This window comes from Pantherophis guttatus, chromosome 11 (assembly GCF_059756535.1).
Source record: "Pantherophis guttatus breed Tessera chromosome 11, ASM5975653v1, whole genome shotgun sequence".
In the NCBI taxonomy this organism is placed as follows: domain Eukaryota; kingdom Metazoa; phylum Chordata; class Lepidosauria; order Squamata; family Colubridae; genus Pantherophis; species Pantherophis guttatus.
In genome coordinates, this window is record NC_142073.1 from 18,653,683 (window position 1) to 18,676,266 (window position 22,584).

At 43.0% G+C, this 22,584-nt stretch overlaps 1 protein-coding gene across 1 annotated transcript in view; it reads right to left on the reverse strand.

Moving 5' to 3' along the window:
- Nucleotides 1-22,584, reverse strand: part of PKD1L3 (polycystin 1 like 3, transient receptor potential channel interacting) — a 77,827-nt gene continuing 55,243 nt past the window's right edge. The window contains exons 32-44 of the mRNA XM_087877318.1: nucleotides 22,201-22,429; nucleotides 20,994-21,225; nucleotides 20,315-20,411; nucleotides 18,182-18,322; nucleotides 15,859-16,044; nucleotides 14,075-14,405; nucleotides 11,820-11,953; nucleotides 9,790-9,917; nucleotides 7,442-7,602; nucleotides 5,436-5,646; nucleotides 3,220-3,321; nucleotides 854-985; nucleotides 1-416 (exon numbers count right to left, since the gene is read on the reverse strand). Of these exons, the coding sequence (XP_087733444.1) occupies nucleotides 288-416; nucleotides 854-985; nucleotides 3,220-3,321; nucleotides 5,436-5,646; nucleotides 7,442-7,602; nucleotides 9,790-9,917; nucleotides 11,820-11,953; nucleotides 14,075-14,405; nucleotides 15,859-16,044; nucleotides 18,182-18,322; nucleotides 20,315-20,411; nucleotides 20,994-21,225; nucleotides 22,201-22,429 (2,213 nt within the window). The 3' untranslated portion in view covers nucleotides 1-287. The remainder of the gene's footprint in view (nucleotides 417-853; nucleotides 986-3,219; nucleotides 3,322-5,435; nucleotides 5,647-7,441; nucleotides 7,603-9,789; nucleotides 9,918-11,819; nucleotides 11,954-14,074; nucleotides 14,406-15,858; nucleotides 16,045-18,181; nucleotides 18,323-20,314; nucleotides 20,412-20,993; nucleotides 21,226-22,200; nucleotides 22,430-22,584) is intronic.

The window sequence follows — 22,584 nt, forward strand, 5'->3', positions numbered from 1 at the left end:
TTTAACACTTAACATTTATTACACCACACTGAGAAATAATGACCGGAAACATCAGATAGCCATGCACATCCTAAAAGGGAAATCTGCTCTATATAGCTTAAAGTATTTTCACAGTATATCTATAGCAAGATACACATTCAATTATTAAGAGATCAAATGAAGCTTTTGATTCCTAAAAATGGGCTCCCGTTTTCTACCACAGCATTTTACAAACCCAGAAATCACAATCTTTACAAGTAACGCAACAGCTACAAATTCGCATGAGAAGCAAAATCTTGGCTGAGCCATTAGATGTCATTCCCAGATGCTTGTAGCTGCTTGCCACAAACTGGAGTACGGTCATTTTTATATTTAATTCCAAGAAAACTGCACATTTTCTTCAGCAGGAGGTCCACTATCTCTTCTTCTTCTGAAGCCTTAAAAAAGAAAGAGGGAGAGAGAGAAATGTTATCAGTGTTACAATGCTGGATTCCTAGATAGAAAACCGTGTTTCTCAACCTTAGGAAAATTTAAGAGGCACTGACTTGGACTCCCAGAATTCCCCAGCCAGCTGGCTGAATTGACAGTGAATTGATGCCACAAAAATCAAGAAAAGAGAAAGAAATTCATCTTGCAAATCAAAACCTATTATTTAACACAGAGTATCCTACCCTGATAATCTCTAGGTATGTTAAAATTGCAAGTTTCATTATTTCCTCCAACAAAATGGCAGAAAAGTATTCTGCCAATCTTAAAACAGTTCCATCAACCACACTTGGTGGTGGTAGAGTTGCAGAGGACTCCAGAGGCCCTCAGGATACCCTTTGGGACTTTCTCAGGTCCCCCTTTAAACGCTGAGATCCGATGAACAAACCTGATAATGTTTCTGCTCCTCGCTAAAAGCCACCAGGATGACCGAAATGAAGAGGTTCAACACCACAAATGTCATAAAGATGATACAGGAACCGATTAAGAAGGACCCCAAGATAGGATTGTAATCCAAGACCTGTAATTCGAGAGATATTATTAAGTCTACGGGGAAAAAAATAGAAGAAAAAAAAATGTTTTTATAAAGCTGCTTAAAAACTTTTGAGCAGGGCAGTAGCTGCTATGTTGCCTGAACAGGAATCCAACTATCCTGTGTACATAGAACAGACCTATTTCAATGCTTATGATTTTATTTACTTGTACAGTTATTACTTTTGACATAAGTATGTTTTAATTGGCATAGCAATAAGTAAAATCTGTTTTTTTTAAATCCAATACATACATACATACATACCAGTGGTAGGTTTCAAATTTTTTTTACTACTGGTTCTATGGGTGTGGCTTGGTGGGCATGGCATGGCTTGGTGGGTGTGGCTTGGTAGGCATGGCAGGGGAAGATTACTGCAAAATCCCCATTTCCTCCCAATCAGCTGGGACTTGGGAGGCAGAGAATTGATGGGGGCGGGGCCAGTAAGAATTTTTACTACTGGTTCTCCGAACTACTCAAAATTTCCACTACCGGTTCTTCAGAACTGGTCAGAACCTGTTGAAAGCTACCTCTGATACATACATACATCACCACCATTGTCTTCATTTTAGCCATTGTCTACTGCAGGATGAAGGCCTCTTCTGCATATTTCCAACCTATACGGTCCTGAGCTTTCTTTTGCCAATTGGCCCAGCAATCCTCGCTAATATCTTCTATCCATTTTGTTTTAGGCCTGTTTCATGGATTCTTTTTATCAAGTGGGATCCATTCTATGACTGCCTTGGTCCACCTGCCATCAGTTCTTCTTGCTATGTGTCCAGTCCATTTTCATTTCAATTCTTTTACTCTCTTGATGTTACTGTATACTTTTGTTTGTTCTCTCATCCATCCATCCATCCATAAAACCAAGGGTGAAATCCAGCAGGTTCTGGAGAACCGGTAGCGGAAATTTTGAGCAGTTCAGAGAACCGGCAAATACCAGCTCTGGCTGGCTCCAGAGTGGGGTGGGAATGGAGATTTTGCAATATCCTTCCCCCAGGAGTGGGGAGGGAATGGGGATTTTGCAGTATTCTTCCCCTGGAGTGGGGTGGGAATGGAGATTTTGCAATATCCTTCTCCCAGGAGTGGGGTGGGAATGGAGATTTTGCAGTATCCTTCCCCTGTCATGCCCACCAAGCCACACTACGCCTCCAAGCCACGCCCACCGAACCGGTAGTAAAAAAAATGGATTTCACCACTGCATAAAACCCATTCTAATAACAAGAAGAAGCTAACCCAACTTCCTGTAACCAAATTATTTTCCATTTATGGATTTCAGCTCCCAAAATTCTCAACAGGGGCTAATATGACTGAGTAACTCTGACACCAGATAGTTGAAGAGTATCAAGTTGGAGAGACTTAATGGTACGCTAGGTACAATCCTTTGCATGTATATGCAAAAATAAGCTTTGTTGTGTATGATAAGGATGCATAGATTTGCACCCCAAGTTAGTCTATATTTCAGTTTTGATTTTTTTTTTCCTGGTGAGATGTTTTTCTCTCTCTCGATCTAAATCACGTTTCTCATCACAAGATCAGTCCAAATTTCTCCATGCTCTAAATAAACGCTGTTTGATCTTTTCATTTGATCTTTTCATTTCATTTATTTCAGTGGTGGGTTGCTCCTGGTTCCCCCCGGTTCGCCCACCTGCCCAGACATCATCAAAAACGCTCTGTGCCAGGGGTGAAATGCTCCCGGTTCGGACCGGATCGCCTGATCCAGTAGCGATGGCGGCGGGTAGCAAAAATCCCTGCCCCCCCCCCACCATTTTTAGATGTAGAAAAAGCATTTTTTCTATAACCTCTTCCGATGAAAAAATGCTTTTAAAAGTAAAAAAAAAAAAGCCTCTGATGATCACATGGCTCAGCTGGGATCATCAGAGACTTTTCAAAGCATTTTTTTCTGCAACCTCTTGGCTGAAGAGGCGGTAAAAAAAAATGCTTTGAAAAGTCTCTGACGATCCCAGCTGAGTTTCTGATCGGCAGAGAGATTTTTCAAAGCATTAGAAAAAATGCTTTGAAAAGTTAAAAAAAAAAAAAGAAGTTGGCCACGCCCACCCAGTCACATTACCCCCCCCCAAGCCACGCCCACAGAACCGGTAGTAACAGATTTTACACCCCTGTTCTGCACATGCGCAGAAGCGCCACACGCTCATGCTACCGATAGCAAACCGGTAGTACCAGGATTTGAAACCCACTACTGCCTTATTTAGAAAATATCATACCTCTTCATAGTTGAAGATTCCTAACTGAAGACTGACCATAGTCTCAGCAGAATCAAAGAGAGTCTTGTATGAATTCAGTTTCCAGCCATATATTAGATTTGTCTGCATTTAAAACAAACCAAAAAAATAATAATAATCTTAGATGCCAGGGATTTTATTTTTTTTCTCCATAATATCTACTGCTCATTTTTTTTTATTCTGACAGGAAGATATTCTGAGGAGACGGAATACGTTTGAGCCACTTTGATGGGAAACACTTCTGATTAATTGATGGTCAAGGCAAATATAACCCCATGGCGAACCTATGGCACACGGGCCACAGGTGGCACGCGGAGCCATATCAGTGGACATGCAAGCGTTGCCCTAGTTCAGCTCCGGTGCGCATCTGCATGCCGACCAGCTGATTTTCGGGCCTTACAGGCTCACCAGAAGTCAGAAAACAAGCTGTTTCCGGCCTCCGGGGGGGTGGGGAGGCCTGTTTTTCGCTCTCCCCAGGCTCCAGAGCTTTTCTAGGAGCCTCCCCATCCCCCCAGAGGCCCTCCGGAGGCTGGAAATGGCCCGTTTGCCTACTTCCGGTGGGACCGGAAGTCAGGAAACGGGACGTTTCCAGCATCCAGAGGGACTCCCGGGGGTGGGGGTGGAGAAGGCTATTTTCGCCCTCCCCAGGCTCCAAGAAAGCCTCTGGAGCCTGGGGAGGGCGAAAAACGGGCCTACCGGGCCCACCCTGCCATCACATACCAAAAGCGGGGGTCGTGCGGGGGAGTTGCAGGTGTATGCGCGTGGGGGGGCAGGATGCATTGAATTATGGGTGTGGCCATGTGTGCGACGCCCCCCACTTTTGGCACGTGACAGCAAAAACGTTCGCCATCACTGCCGTAGAATAAATAGTAGATAAAGTGTTTAACCAGCCTTCCCTCAGCTATTGAAGCTCCTCAGTGAACTTTGAGCCAGCTGCCCTGTCTTTAAGAGTACAAACAACCTCATAGTTGCAGGGGGAAAAAACATTTTTGGGGCTGGGGAATGCTACGTATGACATCTTGAGCTCCTGGAGGAAGGTCATGAAACTAATGAATGGATGAAATTAATGAATAATGAAAAAAAGAACTGTCAGCAGGCCGCTGAACAAGAAAGCCAAGTAAGATCGCTGCTGCCATTAAGCAGCTTACGCAGGCCCTCCTGTTGCTCAAATTTCATCCGGTATGGATAAAATTGAACAAACAGCGCAACGACTTGTCTCCAGAAGTTGTGGGCGCTCCATAACTGAAGGTTTTTCAAGAAGAGATTGCGCAGCCATCTGACTGGGATGGTGTAGGGCAGGGGTCGGCAACCTTAAACACTCAAAGAGCCACAAAGGTCCTAATCGGAAGCCCCCCATTCAATTCTGGAGTGAACCGAAAGTCCGGTTCCCCCACCATAGAGTCTCCTCCTAGCACGGCATCCTTTTTCCTCTACCTGTCCTAATGGAAAGCCCTATCAATTGTGGAGCCGACTGGCGATAGGGAGCCGCAGCAGAGGGATGAAAGGGACACCTGCGGCTCCAGAGCCGCGGGTTGCTGACCCCTGCCATAGATTAAAATGCTTGGAAAAACCTGGGCCTGGCTCTTTGCTTCAACCCTGGAGGCCATCTTTTTCTTTGGGTCTTCAGGGCTGCCACACTTAGTGCTGTGGGAAACTGAGAAGGGGGAATTACATAGAGCATAGTGGAGATAGTTAGCCATAATAACATTCCTTTCTATCACTTATTCTAGCTTTTAGATTCTTGGGTGTTATTATTTATTATCATTCGATCTTAACTGGTTTAAGTTCTTAACTTAACTTAATTGGGTTTTTATTGTATGTTTTTATCTGTTTATTTGTTTTTACCTGTGTTCGCCGCCCTGAGTCCTTTCGGGAGAAGGGCGGCATATAAATACTTGCAAATAAATAAATAAATAAATAAAATTTAATCATATCACATTTGGTTAAAAAAACAAAAAAAAAAAACTATTTTTGTCTATCCTAACTTCTAATCATGTCATCCACCTAAAAGGAAAAAAAAAGGGAAGAGATAATATCTCTCTAATATCCAGTTCGCTCAGGATTTGCGGTTTGGTGAAAAAGTGTCCGTTTTGTTCTAGAGTTCTCTGCTTTTATGAATAACCCATGTAGCAGATGCTACCTAAATTGAATAAACAAACATACCAGAAGGCCTGAGCCCAGCCTTCCGGACTACTCACAGCGATGGAATAAGCTAGGAACATGATGATAATCACGGTGGCAAATCCTGATATGTCCCCCCAGGCTCTCCGCAAGGTGGAGGTGATCATGTTCAACTTGGGGTTGAGTCTCAACAAATGCCAAAGTTTCACGGTGGAAAGGAGCACCAGGAACGCAATCAGGTAGCCCAAAACTGCATCCACCGTAGCGGTTTGATTGAAGCTCACAAACCTAAGAAGGAGATTCAGAGATTGTAATCAGCTGGCATGCAGCAGTGGGGAGGGAAGCCTTGGTGCCTTGCTTGTGGGAACTGCCATCCCAATCCATCGGTCAGAGCATGGAAACTGGAGGATTGAACCACGATTGGAGGAACCTAGGTTCAGCTTCTCTGTCAGTCACAAGCCACCTTAGATGATCCTGAGGGGTGGTGCTCATCTCTGTCTCCTAGAAGAGGAAGCCAGTGTTGTCCAAAGATGCTTTTGTGGTCATGTGGCCAGCATGACTATACACTTAAGGCAGACAATGTGTTACCTTCCTACCAAAGTGGTACCTATTTATCTACTCACATTTGCATGCTTTCCAACTGCAATGTTGTCAAAAGCTGAGGCGAGTAACAGGCGCTCGCTCTATCACACAGTGCTTGGGTCTCGAACTGCCAACCTTCAGGTCAACAAGCCCAGTATCTTAACCGCTCAGCCACTGCACCTCAAACTATCCTACATCTTTCTAATAAAAGAAAAACTCACTTGATTATTGACTTATGTTTGGGTCACCTACATAAGTGCTGCAAAGAAAAATTTCCCTGCCTTTACCTTAAAGACATTCTCATTCATCCTGCCTTCAATAACTAAATTCTCTGCAACCTCCCCAGTTTCTCGCTCTTCAATCAAATCATCATGGCAGACATTTGGAAATAGTTTCTCCGAGTTTTTTTTTTCCCCAGCCAGGAGGCGAGAATAGACAGGCAGTCCTGACCGTCTGTTAGACTTCGATGCTATCTCAAAATAAATGAATTTCCAAACTGCCAATCTTTAAGGAAATTTTCTCTTTATTCGAGTACAGCAACCGGATCATGGCTCGTGCGGTCAGGACTGACCTTTGCCCCCAATCCCTCCCTTTCCGATCCCCAATTCTCTGCTTCTCATTGGCTATCTTCCAAGTCACTCTCCTGACTTCTTTTCTCGTCAGTTCACAGGAATGTTTCCCCCCTCTTCATTTCCAAGGAGACCAAGTTTCAAAGGGATTTAGCAGGCAAAAGTTCAGGCTTTATCTCCCTTTTCTATGTCAGTGCTGAGACGCTGACACAAGGAGGATGCACATGGTAGAAAGACACCAGCAAACAATCAAAACAAAACAAAAATCACCAAGAAAAATCTTCTCTGCCACCTCTTTTGCAAAAGAAAGAAGCCAGATGAAATAGTTTAGCTCAGGGTGTCAAACTTGATTTCATTGAGGGCCGCATCAGAGTTGTGTTTGACTTCAGTGGGCCGGGGTGGGTATGGCCATGGTGGGCATGGCCACCTTGATGTCACTTGTGTCGGGGTGCCTATGGCGGCCTGAGCACTCTGCCAGCGAAAATGGGCTCCCGAACTCCATTTTCGGCTGTGATAGCCTCCTGCAACTCTCTGCCAGCGAAAATGGAGCTTGGGAGGGCTGCTCGTGGCTCTCACAAACTCAGTTTTCATTGGCAGAGGCACCACAGGACAGTCCTTCGCTGTTTCCAGGGTGGCCCCATGGGGCAGATCTAAGCACCCCACAGGCCAGATTTGGCCACTAGGCCTTAAGTTTGACACCCCTGGTTTAGCTTGTGTGTATAAACCACATGCATACAAATGCTTATTGAATGAAAGTTGTAAATCATAACAATCTTGACTCTTAAAAGGAAAAGTCTTGCTATTAGCAAATTATCCTCTTTTCTATCTTTGGCGGGACAGTGTATTTAGAAAGCGCCAGTGCACCAAATCAAGTTTATTACAGTCAAAAGACCAGAGACTAGAACAAATAAATGCCAGAGCATCAAACATACTCATCCTTATGTTCCTGGTAGTAACAGATGTCTCTTAAGCCCAAGATCATCCGCCGAACAAAAACAGACAGGGCACTCCAGCTGATCAAGATGATGGCCAACTCCAGGAGGTTCCATTTGCTGTGGAAGTAATTCCATTTCAGAGCCCGCAGGATTTTTCCCTGTTGGAACAAGATATTCAGTTTTCGGTAGTACAATCTGTGAGCAGTGGGGAGAAAAGGCAGCATTTACTGTATATAACTCACTAGAGTGCAATGCAGTTTCATTTAGATGATTGCAGACAAGTGCGGATGTCTTGATCAATTTTATTTATACACTAGGCAACCCATGGCCAGTTGAATCATTGTTTCAGAGATATTTCTTTACCTAAACAGACAAAGAGGCAGGCAAAAAAAAGCAGAAGGGGAAGGAGTAACTTCTGACTTCCTGCTGGCTTCCCCACTAACTTTCCATGTAGGAAGCTGGCAGGGAATGTCAGAAATGACCATAGCTGATCTCGGCAGCACTGAATCAGCCACAAATTTCAATTCCATGGGAGTCATGAATGCCAGATTTGGGGCAGATTGTGTAAGTTGGCTCATTCGAAGTACATTGATTCAAAAGCTGTTGTCCGCGATGTTTTGAAGCAGACCTGAGATTTTTAGTACACCTAGATGTTATCTTCATTTTTTGCAAACAGAAACGATTATCATGCCGTTTTTGCAAAACAGTTAAAGGGCTGGGACTAGATGAGAAGATAGATGGGGAATACAAGCACAGCTTGTGACAACTGGCAACCAGGAAACCACATTCGTCCTTTGCCAGATAGCCCTGAATTTAAATCCATGACTATTTATCAGTTCAAATTCTTAGCTCAGATCTTCTTTAGATGAGTATGCTATGATGCCTGTTGAATATGCAAGTAGGAGAGAGTCTTACATCAGCCTTCACTCATTGGTTCATTTTCCTGCTGGTGGGAAAATGAACAAGTGTCAGTGGCTGACAGGCTGGACAGCTCCCGGTAAAAGGAGCTGCAGCCTCGCGCAGTTCTCAGTTCGCAGTTAGTTTGTTGTTGTTCCCTGTTGCCTACAATAAATGGTTGTTTTACTTCACTACGATCATCCTGCCTCTCTTTTCGTGTCCGGACTTAACAATGCCGTTGTAGAAGAAGCCCTGCATAGTGATATCACTGCACATGACCAGATGTCGCAAAAGCACATCTTATCTCTTGCTTGCTGGCAAAAATCTGACCAGCCAATCCATTCGGCTTGTTTTCTGCCCATAATTGGCAAATACCAGCCAAGATTGATTTATTTATTTATTTATTTATTTATTTATTTATTTATTTATTTATTTATTTATTTATTTATTTATTTATTCAATTTCTATACCGCCCTTCTCCTGAAGGACTCAGGGTGGTGAACAGTTAAAATAACATACATATAAAATGTGAATATAAGATGATTAAGCCAATTTGGTTCATTGGTTAAGAATTTGCAGCATAAAGATTTAGAACAATTAGAAGAGATTTATGCCAGCCCGGCTTGGTGAAATAGAAAGGTCTTAAGTGCACAACGGAAAGTACGAAGATCTGGGATCATTCGTATCCCTGGGGGTAACCTGTTCCAAAGGGTAGGTGCCCCCACAGAAAAGGCTCTTTCTCTGGGAAGTCGACCAGTCGACATTGCTTTAGTGATGGCACCCTGAGGAGACCCACCCTGTGGGAGCGTGCTGGTTGGTGGGAGGTTATTGGTTGCAGAAGGTGGTCTCGTAAGTACCCAGGTCCTGAGCCATGGAGCACTTTAAAGGTAAGAACCAACACCTTGAAGCGCACTCGGAAGACCACCGGGAGCCAGTGCAGCTCACGTAGGAGAGGTGTTACATGTGAGCACCATGTCGCTCCCAATATCACCCGCGCAGCTGCATTCTGGACCAGTTGGAGCCTCCGCGTGCACCTCAAGGGGAGCCCCATGTAGAGAGCATTACAGTAGTCCAGACGGGAAGTGATGAGGGCATGAGTGACTGTGCGTAAGGAGTCCCGATCTAGAAAGGGTCGTAACTGGCGAATCAGGCGAACCTGATAGAAAGCTCCCCTGGCCACGGCTGTCATATGCTCTTCTAAAGACAGCCGCGTGTCCAGGAGGACACCCAAGATCAGACTGGCTACAGCTTGTTTTCCTTGCAAAGTATCATTAATTAATGGATTGCCATCGTACCTCTGCTTGAATTTTTTAATAACTTTTTTGGAAATTAGTTTGTGCCCATTGGCTTTCCTCTCTGTACACTAGACACCCAGGATCTGGAACTGGTCAGTTTGATAATAAAACAATTTGCAGGCCTTCTATTCAACTCAGCAGAGTTCTTCTTACCTGTTCCACCATGTAGTAGATAACAAAGAGAAAATAAATTATTTCTGCTGCAACAACAAAGATATGCAGACCATCGGTGTATGGATAAAGGCGGATACTTTGCAATTCTGCCCGTGGGAAAAAAGCTCCTAAAAAAAAATCAAAGCAGGAGTTAGTTGCACAGAAATATTTCTTATCTGTAAACAATGGCAAGAGCTGGAAAGCTGGATTAAAATCTCTTTATTGATGCATAAACATATCCCACAGATACAAGTTGAGAAGCTCCTTATAAAGATTGGGAATCACTTTATATGCCGTTCAAACATACTGTGTTTGAAATGTGTTCTTTCATTGGTTAGCATCAATTGACTCATCTGTCATCTAGTAAACATGCTCAGTAGCTCTGTATGTACTATGTAACATTTCACATTATCCCATAATATTCTTAGCTTGATCTTGTTAATACCCAATTGCATATTCAATAGGTGTGGTTCCCATATTAGAATGAGTTTTAAAGTTTTCAACTTTGGGAGAAATTCTGGTCTCCGGCCAGTTTGAACCAGTTCTTATCCAAATGTCACATTCTTGCTTCTTTCTTCAAAGAACTAGAAACATGAATCAAAAGCACTTGTAGTTACTGAAAATATTATTCCAAGTGGCCTCCCTTGCCTGCTTCATCATATTTTGTCCTTTAGGATGGAGAATTTACATGGCTACAGCTAACTTCCACGCCCTTTGCAGCTGACCAAACAAACAAATCAAACCTAACTCTCAGATATACTGTTTATAATCTTTTTGGACTGTTGTCTTCTGGCAGAAGATACAGAACAATTAAAACTCAGACCACACATTTTCTGAATACCGTATTTTTTGGAGTATAAGACACACCTTTTTCCCCCCTAAAAGGGGGTGAAAATTTAGGTGAGTCTTATACACCGAATATAGCCCTGCCCACCCACTGGCCCCCACCCTTTTGCCTGTGCCTCGCAGCAGTTACCTCCTTGCAAGCAAACAGCAAGAAAAAACAGCTCCCTTCAGCTTCAGCACAGCTTAATTAGCACAAGTTGATTGGATCGGCCTTTCGACTCTCAGCTGATTTGCTCTCAGCTGTTTTGCACAGGGCTCTGCTGATTGCTGCAAGGAGGTAAATTGCTGGAGCAGATTTTTTTTTCCCTTGTGCTAATCAAGCTATGCTGAAAACGAAAATGAAAGTAAAGCAGGCTGTTTGCTGTTTGCTGCAACAAGGCAAAATTGCTCAGAGGAAGAGGCAGAGGGAGATTTCTTTTTCTTCTTTTCTTTACCAAAAAAGGTAGGTGCGTCTTATACTCTGGAAAATACAGTAGTTTTTATCCCAGAGCTATAGTTGCACTCAACAATGAACTAAAGGGCCACCATCAGTGAGCTGTTGGACAGCATTACTTGGTCTGTTGTGTAGATGTTTGGGTGGTTTAGGGGTGGGGAATTTGTGGTGGGTGGGAGTGTGTTTGGGGATTGTTATGTGTGTTGGACCTGGTCTTTGGGTGTTAAGTGAATTTTGTTGTATGGGTATACTGTGTATACACGTACAATGACAATAAAGTTATTATTATTATTATTACAACTCTTTCTTTAGCTGCCCCCCCTCCTGAAACTGCAGTATTTTTTTTAAAGGTGTGATGACATGCCATAGCAATGACAACTCAGAGGGAATTCCCCAGCTGCCTTAGCAGCTATTTAAAAAAAAATGTGTCTACTCCTTGTGGGATTCAAAGCAAGGATATGAGAACTCACAATGAGCTGAAGTGTTAGAAAATAAAAAGTGGCATCCAGGCTGTTTGGTTTCTGCACGAGGTTGATTAAAGTATCAAAGTATCAAAGCATGCATTTTGGGGTGAATGTACATCATTCCTTTAGTCTTAAGAGGCTTATTCTACCATTTTGCTAGAGTTGGAAACCATTTCATTGAACCTGCAAACCGTGGTTTGTATGTGTTGCAATCTGGCAGCATTAGGAGGTCTCCTAAATTATCGCATGAGCTATGTAGATTCTGGTCTAAGACCTCCAGCTCTCACCTAAGGCGTTGGTTTCGAACATCAGGCTCACAATGCAGAACAGGTTCACATTTGCATTGTAGACGGTGAACTCGACAAACACAGCTCTCGTAAAGCTATCCAGCCAGGTGTTATCGAACAAGTATTGGAGAATTCTGGCAAGGTATAAATCAATGAACGAACAATTAGTTGCTCCTATGACATCGAGACCTTACTCATGTTAAGACTTGACCATGTGGGGCAAGAATTAGCAATGCCCAATCCAAGGCACATCCAAACCCTTCCCCCAGTAATTCCATAAATACATTCTATCCAGCCCATTCATGGTTCTTTTACCCAGTTAAGGCCGCAGAATTTATTTTTTATGATTTATTTAGAAGACTGATTGATTTTTTTTTTTACAAAAAAATCAATTGTATACATTTTCCTGTCTGCACACAGATCTACAGTACCCAGTTTGGGACAGCTGCATAAAAAACTCAGAAAAATAACAGTAAGCAATTACTATGCCTGACTGCTTTTTAGAAGGCCAGATCCTGAAGATGAAACTCAAATACTTTGGCCACCTAATGAGGAGGAAGGAGAAGAGCCGAATGCTGGGAAAGATTCTCACTGGAGAAGAGCCGAATGCTGGGAAAGATTGAGGGCAAAAGAAGAAGGGGACGGCAGAGAACAAGGTGGCTGGATGGAGTCACTGAAGCAGTTGGCGTGAGCTTAAATGGACTCCAGAGGACAGGAAGGCCTGGAGGAACATTGTCCATGGGGTCGCGATGGGTCGGACATGACTTCGCAACTAACAACAACATGCCTCTCAGCCTACTCTAAATGTGAGAGACAAATACCCAATGTCCAGGGGTGAAATGCTTCCGGTTTGGACCACATCGCCCGATCCGGTAGTGATTGTGGCAGGTGGTTCGAAGAACCGGGAGCAAAAATCCCTGCGCCCCCCCCCCATGCCCAGCTGAGCCATGCGATCATCGAAGGCTTTTTTTTTTTAATTTTAAAAGCATTTTTTCTACAACCTCTTCGGCCGAAAAAATGCTTTTAAAAGTAAGGGAAAAAAGCCTCTGATGATCGCGCGGCTCAGCTGGGATCGTCAGAGCCTTTTAAAAGCATTTTCCCACAACCTCTTCAGCTGAAGAGGTTGCTAAAAAAATGCTTTTAAAAGTAAAAAAAAAAAAAAAGTTGGCCACGCCCACCCAGTCACATTACCCCACCAAGCCACGCCCACAGAACTGGTAGTAATCAATTTTACATTTCACCACTGCCAATGTCCAATATTTCTCAGATTTTGACTGCTTCCAGGTGTGAGAACTTCAGTTCCCCAAATACTCAGTAATGACTACTCTGGCAGGGGAATTCTGGGAGTTGAAGTCCCACACATCTTAAAAAGTTACCAAATTTGATAATGCTCAAAATGAGTTAAACAAAAGCAAATAAACTCCGAGATTACTAACCTGCTCATTTTAAAAGCAACTGCCAAGTGAGTCCTTTTAGTCAACATGTTTAAATCAATCGATCTGATTTAGTTGGTTAAACTTTGCCATTTAGGTCAAAAGAGAGGCAGTTGTAGCCTCGGTGATGCAGAGATATGGATTTGAATAAAAAAAGATGATTTAGCGCACACTTGTGCCTGATTCTGGAGACAAAGTCTGGGTTTGTGCAGCACTAAGAGAAGATCGGCCCAAGCAAGAAGATAAAAACGTTTCAGAAAAGCTGTTTTTGGAACAATAGTGGATCAAGTATCTAAGCTTATGTTACTCAAATACAGATATAGTTAACTACTGAAGCTATAGTAAAGTAGTATGTTTTGATGAAGATATTATGGTTTTATTTGAAAGCCAGTGTAGTCTACTGGTTGAAGTGCTGGACTAGAGATTCGAGCAACCAGGTTCGAGATCTCCCTTAGACCTGGAAGCCATCTGGGTGATCTTGGACCAGCTATGCCCTTCTTAGCCCAAATCAGCATTGGGCCTTGTGACAATAACCCCTTTGCTGGATCATGCACTTTCTGCAAGAAGTCGCCCTCATGCATAAAGAAAAGGATTTACCAATGAATAAAAAAAAAATGGGATAAAAATCTAGAATAGCGACATTTGAACCAGTGGGATGTGACAGCGATAGAAGGAAGATGTCAGAAGCTACAGCCCTAGTATGGAAAGAACCATAAATGTACATTCACTGCCAATTCATCCTTTCCCCTTCAAATCCAGATCGCTGCTTTGCCCTTAAGAACCACGGAGCCAACCCAAACTCACGTTACAGCAAGAGGTTACCTGGAGGCATTGGTGGAATCCATCCCGAGGTGAACAATGTAGCCTCCGCCTCTGTAAACAGCCAGTTTGCCCCAGATGGGATGTCCCCTCAGCCTTGCCTGGCTCTGATATTGCCAAGCCGAATAGAACTCTGAAGAGTTGTCCAAGGAAGAAGAGCCGTTCCAGTTGATGCCATAATCTCCCATGTCCTCGGTGTCAAAGGAATAGGCGGCGTGACACTCTCTGACCGTCCTATCTAAGCTCGGATCAATGGGGCAGGAGTTGCCCTTGACCCTCACTTGCCGAATCCGAGCACTTCCCACCAGTTTGGAGTTGCCATCTGTGATGAAACCTTGGGAGGATTTGAGAAGGAAGGAGGGTTTGAATATGCCATTCAGTCCAGTGGTGGGTTGCCCCCGGTTCGGACCGGTTCGCAAGAACCAGTAGTAAAATCGGCAGGAGGCCCCGCCCATCGCCCCGGATGTCATCATCAGAGATCTGCGCATGTGCAGAAGGAAGGCACACATGCGCACGATCCCATTGCAAACCGGTAGTAAAGGTAAGTAGAACCCACCCCTGATTCAGCTCCTACGCACTTGCAGAGCTTCAAAGTAATTTTCTTTCTTGTCAGTTCCTTTATCTTAAAACCAAGGACTGAAAACATTCAGTGGTGGGTTTCTACCGGTTCTACCCAGTTCGGGCAAACCGGAAGCATCCGTGCATGCACAGACATGGCGCATGCACTCACATTTGCGAACCGGTAGCAAAAGTAAATGAAACCCAGTACTGGAAAACATGGTTCATGATTTCCCCAATTGTATGTGGAGATAATACGGTGTGTGTCTGTGGATCCGTGTATGCCTCTGTGTGTTTTTCTGAAATCTTGCAAACTCATCGAATTTCAGAAGATGTGGGTGTTCTTGCATAAGATCATTGAAGCCCTTGGGAATGAAATCCCCCAAATCTTCTGAGATCTGTCTGATGATTTCTCAAGGCTTAGGTTGTTTGGCTGCTTGTAGAAACTATTCTAGATATCCCAGGATTTATGGGTACAAAAAGGCTGCTGATTTCCAGTTCAGCCAAAGCAAGTTAGACAAACAACTATTAATTGAACTCAGTTATTAGAGTTTGAACCGCATTTTGGCCCTTTAAATGTATTTTGGCTCCCTCCCTCCCTCCCTCCCTCCCTTCCTTCCTTCCTTCCTTCCTTCCTTCCTTCCTTCCTTCCTTCCTTCCTTCCTTCCTTCCTTCCTTCCTCCATTATTGAATGATAATTCCCAGCACCCCAAAAGTTTGGTGATGTGTAGCATAAGCACTGTAGCATAAACAATGAGTTACCCTACCAACAAAAAGTATCTGCAAAATAATTCAAGACACCCTTACTACTAAAGAGTCCTGCCTCCTTGCTGTATATTATATGATGATGGTTAGAGAGAAAATCCATTTAAAGGTACATGAAGATAAAGGTTGGTGCAGTGGTTAAGGCACCCGGCTAGAAACTGGGTGATGGTGAGTTCTAGTCGTGCCTTAGGTATAAAAGCTGGCTGGGTGACTTTGGCCCAATCGCTCTCAGCCCAAATTCATTTCACAGGGTTATTGATGTGGAGAAAATAGGAGGAGGAAGATATGGATATGTAGGAAAGATGTGGATATGTAGGAAAGGAAAGGCAGGATATAAATGAACAAATAATTCAGTTATTATAAATTTTGTAACTCCAACCCATTCATCTCAATATATCTTCTTAACGAAGAACTCTGTGAGAGTGATACTACATTCAGTTTGGTTTGAGATAGTTGCGCCATACCTTCATACGGCCCGTATAAATTGCCGATTAAGACGGTTCTTGCCCACTTGAAGAAGTCCTGGTAACTTAAAACCTCTTCAAATCCTTCTGTGAAACTGTTCTCAATATGCTTGTTAAGATAATAGGAGTTTGGATCACGCTGTCCGTAGGCAACCAAGAGCAACATCCATAAGAATCCCAAGTAGGCTGAGGAAAAGATGCCAAGCATGGAAAACAAGTTATATTGTCACTGTTCTGCCCCAGCTACAGACCCCAAAGAACGCAGCACACACAAAGTCTGTACAAACCTTAGTTTACTAAATTAAATCAGTCTTTTTCAAATAAAAGCTGTTAATTAACTTTCTTAACAGCCTACAAGAATCCAAAGAATAAATAATCGTAATTTTACTATACTTGGCAGAAAGCCCAGAAGCAATTTGCAGGAAACAGATAAGAGAACTAAGATCAGGACACAAAGAAGAGTGAACGAAGTTTTCCCTGCAAATTGCCTCAGTCATCGTCCTTCCTTAAATAGGCTAAGGGAGTGGCCAATTAGCCCCAAGCCTTACTCTCAAGGAGACCTCCTCCTGAGGAGCCACTCCTGCCTTTTGGCAGCTCTGCGCGCCCGTGCATCGAGAAGAGGCTCCTCCTCTTCGTCCTCTTCACTTATGGGAGCTTCTGGAGGTTCTGAAGGCCTCTGGCACCACATCGTCTCTAGCCTCCTCATTGTCTGACTCAAGTGCCAGCTGCACAGGATGCTGGTGCAGCACCACACCAGCCTCCTCGCTGTCGGAATCAACTACTAGCTGCACAGGCCGCTGACGGGCCACAACAGTCACAGACTGATGCTGGGAGAACCATTTCTATGATTTTTATCACGGTGTAGTTGCCTAAGACTTGCTAACGCATTCAAATCAGGGATTCTGACCAATTTTACTTCCTAATCTTTTTTTTTTCTATTTTTCTATTATTTTTATTATTCATTTTCCTTTGTTATAACGTTTCCATTTCTGCAACGGCAGTGTGCTGTCTGTACCAACTCTCTTTTGAGTACACATAATTTTTTACACACCATAATTATAACCATTATTCTCATAATACTGACAATATAATCTTCCCTTCTAATTGCCCTATACAATTTAATCTATAATCAACTATAATCCAGTGATAATATTGTTTATGGTATTATTGCTTATATATATATATATGTTTGTGTGTCTTTGCTTTTATTTTATTAATCATCCTTAATTATAAATTACTAACTTCTGCTTCTATTTTCTAATCATTTATAAAATAGGTCCCAAGTTAAATAGTACTCTGTTTCCTCTTTATCCTTAATTTTCATTGTTAACCTGTCCATTTCAGCACAGTCTAATATTTTCTTTATTACATTTTCATCTATGGGTATATTTTCATTTTTCCAATTTTGTGCCTACATAATTCTTGCTGCTGTTATCACATGTAATATTAAATATGTAATTCTTTTATTATATTTTCCCGGTAATATACCTATTAAAAGCTAAATGTAAAGGTTCCCCTCGCACATATGTGCTAGTCGTTCCTGACTCTAGGGGGCGGTGCTCATCTCCATTTCAAAGCCGAAGAGCCAGCGCTGTCTGAAGACGTCTCCGTGGTCATGTGGCCGGCATGACTAAATGCCAAAGGCGCATGGAACGCTGTAACCTTCCCACCAAAGGTGGTCCCTATTTTTCTACTTGCATTTTTTACGTGCTTTCGAACTGCTAGGTTGGCAGAAGCTGGGAAAGGTAACGGGAGCTCATCCCGTTACGCGGTACTAGGGATTCGAACCGCTAAACTGCTGACCTTTTGATCGACAAGCTTAGCGTCTTAGCCACTGCATCCCTAATATACCTATTACTTTCTAATTTACTTCCTAATCTTTTATGCACCCTCCGACACCCCAAACACTTGGCCAACCAGATGTCAAAGATAGTTCAGGAGATGGCCAGATTGAACCCGAGGGAGGAGTCAAGCATGTCTTTAGTTTGGAGTCCCTTCACGCTCACAAACAATCTAAGTCCAACCCTCCTTGAATTCCTTTGTCTCTTATCTACCACCAATTTGACTCGACTGTCAGAGTCTTGTAGAGAGCTAGCATGGATTAACCTTGTACTCATTTGAATAACCTTGGTTCCTGATTTCTTGTGCCTGACAGTTAGACAGCAAATAGAATCACAGCTCCTGATGGGAATTTTCAAAATAAATGGGAAATTAAGCGGATGGCATACAAGAGGCCAAAGGCTTGCTAGCCTTACAAAGTCAAGCTTCAGTCTGTAGCTTCCTTTCCTCCACCAGTTTTTCAGAATACAGGCACAAAACATACCCAATATTTCCCGAATTAGGGCAAAAGCTTTCTGCTCCTTGATGTGGTCCATCTTCATTTTCTCAATGTCAGTAGCAGGAGGAGGCTGGTAGATGTTATTTCCACTATCTCTGCGCGCCCCAAAGATAGGAGTTGGATCACCTGCCCCACAAAACGACCAAACAGGACTATTAACCGTTATAAAATATACTAGTTGGGGCCATGAAGTTTATTTTAAAAAGCCCTATATATAAATAGCGTATGTAGACACGGAGAGACATCCAGTCACAGGATTCTTGAAGGGCAAACTTTGCAATTTCACTTAATAGTATTGAATAGAATGGAATTTTGGAATAGAGTTGGAAGGGACCTTGGAGGTCTTCTAGTCCAGCCCCCTACTCAAGCAGGAGACCCTATACTATTTCAGACAAATGGTTATCCAATCTCTTCTTAAAAACCTCCAGTGATGGAGCGCCCATAATTTCTGAAGGCAATTTGTTCCACTGGTTAATTTTTCTCACTGTTAGGCAGTTTCTCCTTAATTCCAGGTTGTTTCCCTCCTTGGTTACTTCCAATCCATTGTTTCTTATCCTGCCTTCTGATGCTTTGGAAAATAAGTTGACCCCCTCTTCTTTATCATATCAAAACTTACCAAAAAGTATATCAAAACTTTACATGTATTGATAATTACAGACTTCATTCATTTCAGTTACTAAACCGAATGGAACTATTTTCCCGTAAATATGTAGATTATTCATAAATATACAGTACATACAATGGAATAATTTCTACTTAACGCAGCAGGGTTTATCATCAAAATGTACAAGATATTCTTTTGAACTAATACATCATTGACCTGGATCTCTAATATTTGAAACAATATTAATCAACCACTGATTTTAATTCTTCTTCTCTTTGACTGCCTAATTGTTTGGAGCCAAGTGCTTCCTTTGATGCCCGTATTTGGTGCTGAATTCAGTTTGCATGCAGCTTGTTTTATGCTCTTATTGAAAAGGACAGCAGTATTAAAATACACGTTCATAGGAGAGTTCAAAGCTCAACAGAAAAGCTCAATGTTTAGATATGCGAAATAATGAGACTTACCGAATGCTCAGATTACAGGCCAAAAAAACAAGAGAGAAGAAAGATAGATAGCTAGATAGAAAAATAGATACCAAGCAAAACAAGTAATCCTGCGCTCGTCATGGCTATCAAAAGGGATAAGAAGAGAGAAAACGTCCAATTTAAGAGGAGATAAAAATAGATAATCAGGAAGAAAAGAGGCCTAAATGGTGCAGTACTTGCTCTTCAAAGACATGAGGAGAACTGGCATATGTCCAAGATGGTTGTAAATGTACTCATTTTCTAATGAAACCAAAGTTTTAAAAAAAACCCAGCTTCTCGTGGAAAAAGAGACTTTCCAGAATCATATTTTTAGGATGTGCTCACCCAAGGAATAATCTTAGTCTTAGAATAATTGTTGTGGTACTAAGGTTGGAAGAGATCTTTAGTAAGTTTTCATCTGGCTGCGAACTGATTTAATTACATCTTTTTGATGCACTGTTTAAACTCAGTTATCCTTTCCATGTGGGCTCTGTGGAAGTTTGCGCTAACCCCATAATATGGACATGGGGGAAACTCTGCACAAAGACATGTTTATTCATGCATTTAATATGTGATTATTCATTCTGGTAAGAAATGGTTGAAAACTGCACAGATACAAAAATTCAAACAGAAGTGTTGGGTGCAGTATTTGGAGAACCATACAAGAGAATTTGTAACAATTTTGTGCTTTTTTAAAAAAAATCTGTTTCCATTGTTCAGTGTGACAGCCAAATCAGTAAATGGAATAATGAAAAAACGAAGGACTCAAAATTGATAAATTTAGAAAAATGAGATGATAGAAGCTAAAACTGACGGAATCGTCCTTTCTATCCAGCTGTTTACCACTACTGGGGAAAAAATGGGACAAATCTCACTTAACAACTGTCTCACTTAGCAACAGAAGTTTTGGGTTCAATTGTGGTTGTAAGCCAAGGATTACCCTTACTAAACTAGAATTTCCAGCATCCCTCACCAGGGCCTGCTATAGTCAGCTCAACCTGGAAAGACACAGATACTCTGCTCCAGATCTCAATGAATTAAATAGATTACCTGTGACCGACAAAGGACCGTGAATATGTGTGTTCTCCTCGTCTTCCTGTTCCACCTTTTTCAGAACCAGAGCAAAGAAAGCAGCAAACCCAAGAACCTAGAAAAAAGCAGTACATACACAACTTTGACTGAGATGCTTGGGCCTGTTCTGACCTAGGCTTCCTGAGAAAGCATATATCACAATCTTAGTCCCTTTTATTGAGAGGCTGTGAATTATGGTCATTCACAGCCCGTAACGATTCACAAACAGCCTGTGAAGATTCCGACAGACGTCTGCTCAAGTGGACACCGTCTTTCAGGGTAATGTTGATAAGCACCCACCTTCATCTCCCTTGAAATGCTGCCAGAGACCTAATTGTCCATTAGTTTTGCAAGGCCAAATGGAGCACAGAATCTGTGACTCTGAGACCTCTGCTTCAGTCCCCTCCTTCCTAGCACCTGCAGGGATGTCCTTGGTTCCCAAGAGAAAGTATTTTGTTTTAACTACAACACACCAACTATCTCTATTCCCCCCCTCCCCATCCCTTTTCTCCAGGATGTCAGCAATGGCCTCCGTCAGGCCAGCTTCAGGGTTGGCAGCAACTTTCAAATCAAATTGCATCGTCTTAACTAGGGTTGGAGCCATGTCATACTTCACAGAGGAGACATAGTTGTCCATAAGAGAAAAAAAAAGAGATACCTTTAATGGCTGGGTGATGAAGAGGCTCTCAAAGAAAGAGATGGCCATAGAAATCAGCCACTTGATGGAGTTATCTTTGCCATAATGCAGTCCATACAGCATGGTGAAGAAACCAGAGACTCCGCTGGTCAGGACCACCAAAAACCAGCCGACAAACACGAACCACCAAGGTAAACCTTTAGGTGTCAATTCTTTCTTGTTATCTCCAGGAAGGCTTGGAGTTGGTGAGTTCCTAGAGTAATAAAGAAATGGGTAGCACCAGGGCTGAGCACGGTTTGCAAGCAATCAAATCCAGACGTTGAAAAAAGTAGAGAAGGAACAAAAAATAGAGAAGAACAAAAAATAGAGAAGGAGCTGAGCCAGAAGGAAGGAAGGCAGACCAAGGAGAAGATTATTGTATAATGAGAACTTGGCTAACAGTAACAGAGTTGGAAGGGAGCTTGGAGGTCATCTAGCCCAACCCTCTGCTCATGCAGGAGACCTGTACTAGGGATTTGAACCACCGAACTGCCGACCTTTCTGATCGACAAGCTCAGCATCTTAGCCACTTGAGCCACCTAGTCAGGCTTGAACTTCAGCCGTTCCTCTCTATTGTTCTTATGGATGAGTCTGATGTGAAGCAGCGTTCTATGGTACTTCAAGGACCAGTTATTGGTTTTATTGAGCCACGGTGGCGCAGTGGTTAGAGCCGCTGTGGCGCAGTGGTTAGAGTGCAGTCCTGCAGGCTATTTCTGCTGATCACTGGCTGCCAGCAGTTTGGCAGTTCGAATCTCACCAGGCTCAAGGTTGACTCAGCCTTCCCATCCTTCCAAGGTGGGTAAAATGAGAACCCAGATTGTTGGGGCAAGGGGCTGACTCTGTAAACCGCTTAGAGAGGGCTGTAAAGCACTGTGAAGTGGTATATAAGTCTTAGTGCTATTGCTATTTATTAGATGTGTATTCCACATTTTTATTTAGGTTGTCAAGGATTTTTTTTTTTACATTTGTCCAGTAACAACTCTGGAAGTAGGCTGAACTAAGAAGAGGCAACTGGCTCAAAGTCCTCCAGGAAGTTTTCATGGCTGTTGGGGGGGAGGGGCATCAGAAGCTGGGTCTCCCTCTTCTTCATCCAGCATCTCTGCTGCTAAAGCCACTCTGGCTCTTTTATGCGATTTCCTATGAACCAGGAGCCGTGCTAAAATTCTGGATGGAAGTGGCCTGTTTTTACCTTTCGCTGTCAGGCATCGCAGAGCAGAGCTGACTTTCCAAAAAGCATTTCATGTGCTGAACCTGTCGAACTGCCTGGGTGTAGCTCTGCGGGTCCTGGAAGCGATGAGGTCCCAGCAGCTCCAGTTCAAGCTCCACGTGCTGCAGCTGCGCATGGAGGCAACGCTTGTAATCCCGATGCTTCAGCCTTTCCCCCATCCCTCTCTCTGGCGTTGGGGTCCGTCTCTTTTCTGAGGGAGGGAGGAAAGAGGCAGGGGGAGAAGGAAGGAAGGAAAGAAGGAAGGAAGGAAGGAAGGAAGGAAGGAAGGAAGGAAGGAAGGAAGGAAGGAAGGAAGGAAGGAAGGAAGGAAATAATGTAGATATATATGTCAGATGAGAGAAGGAG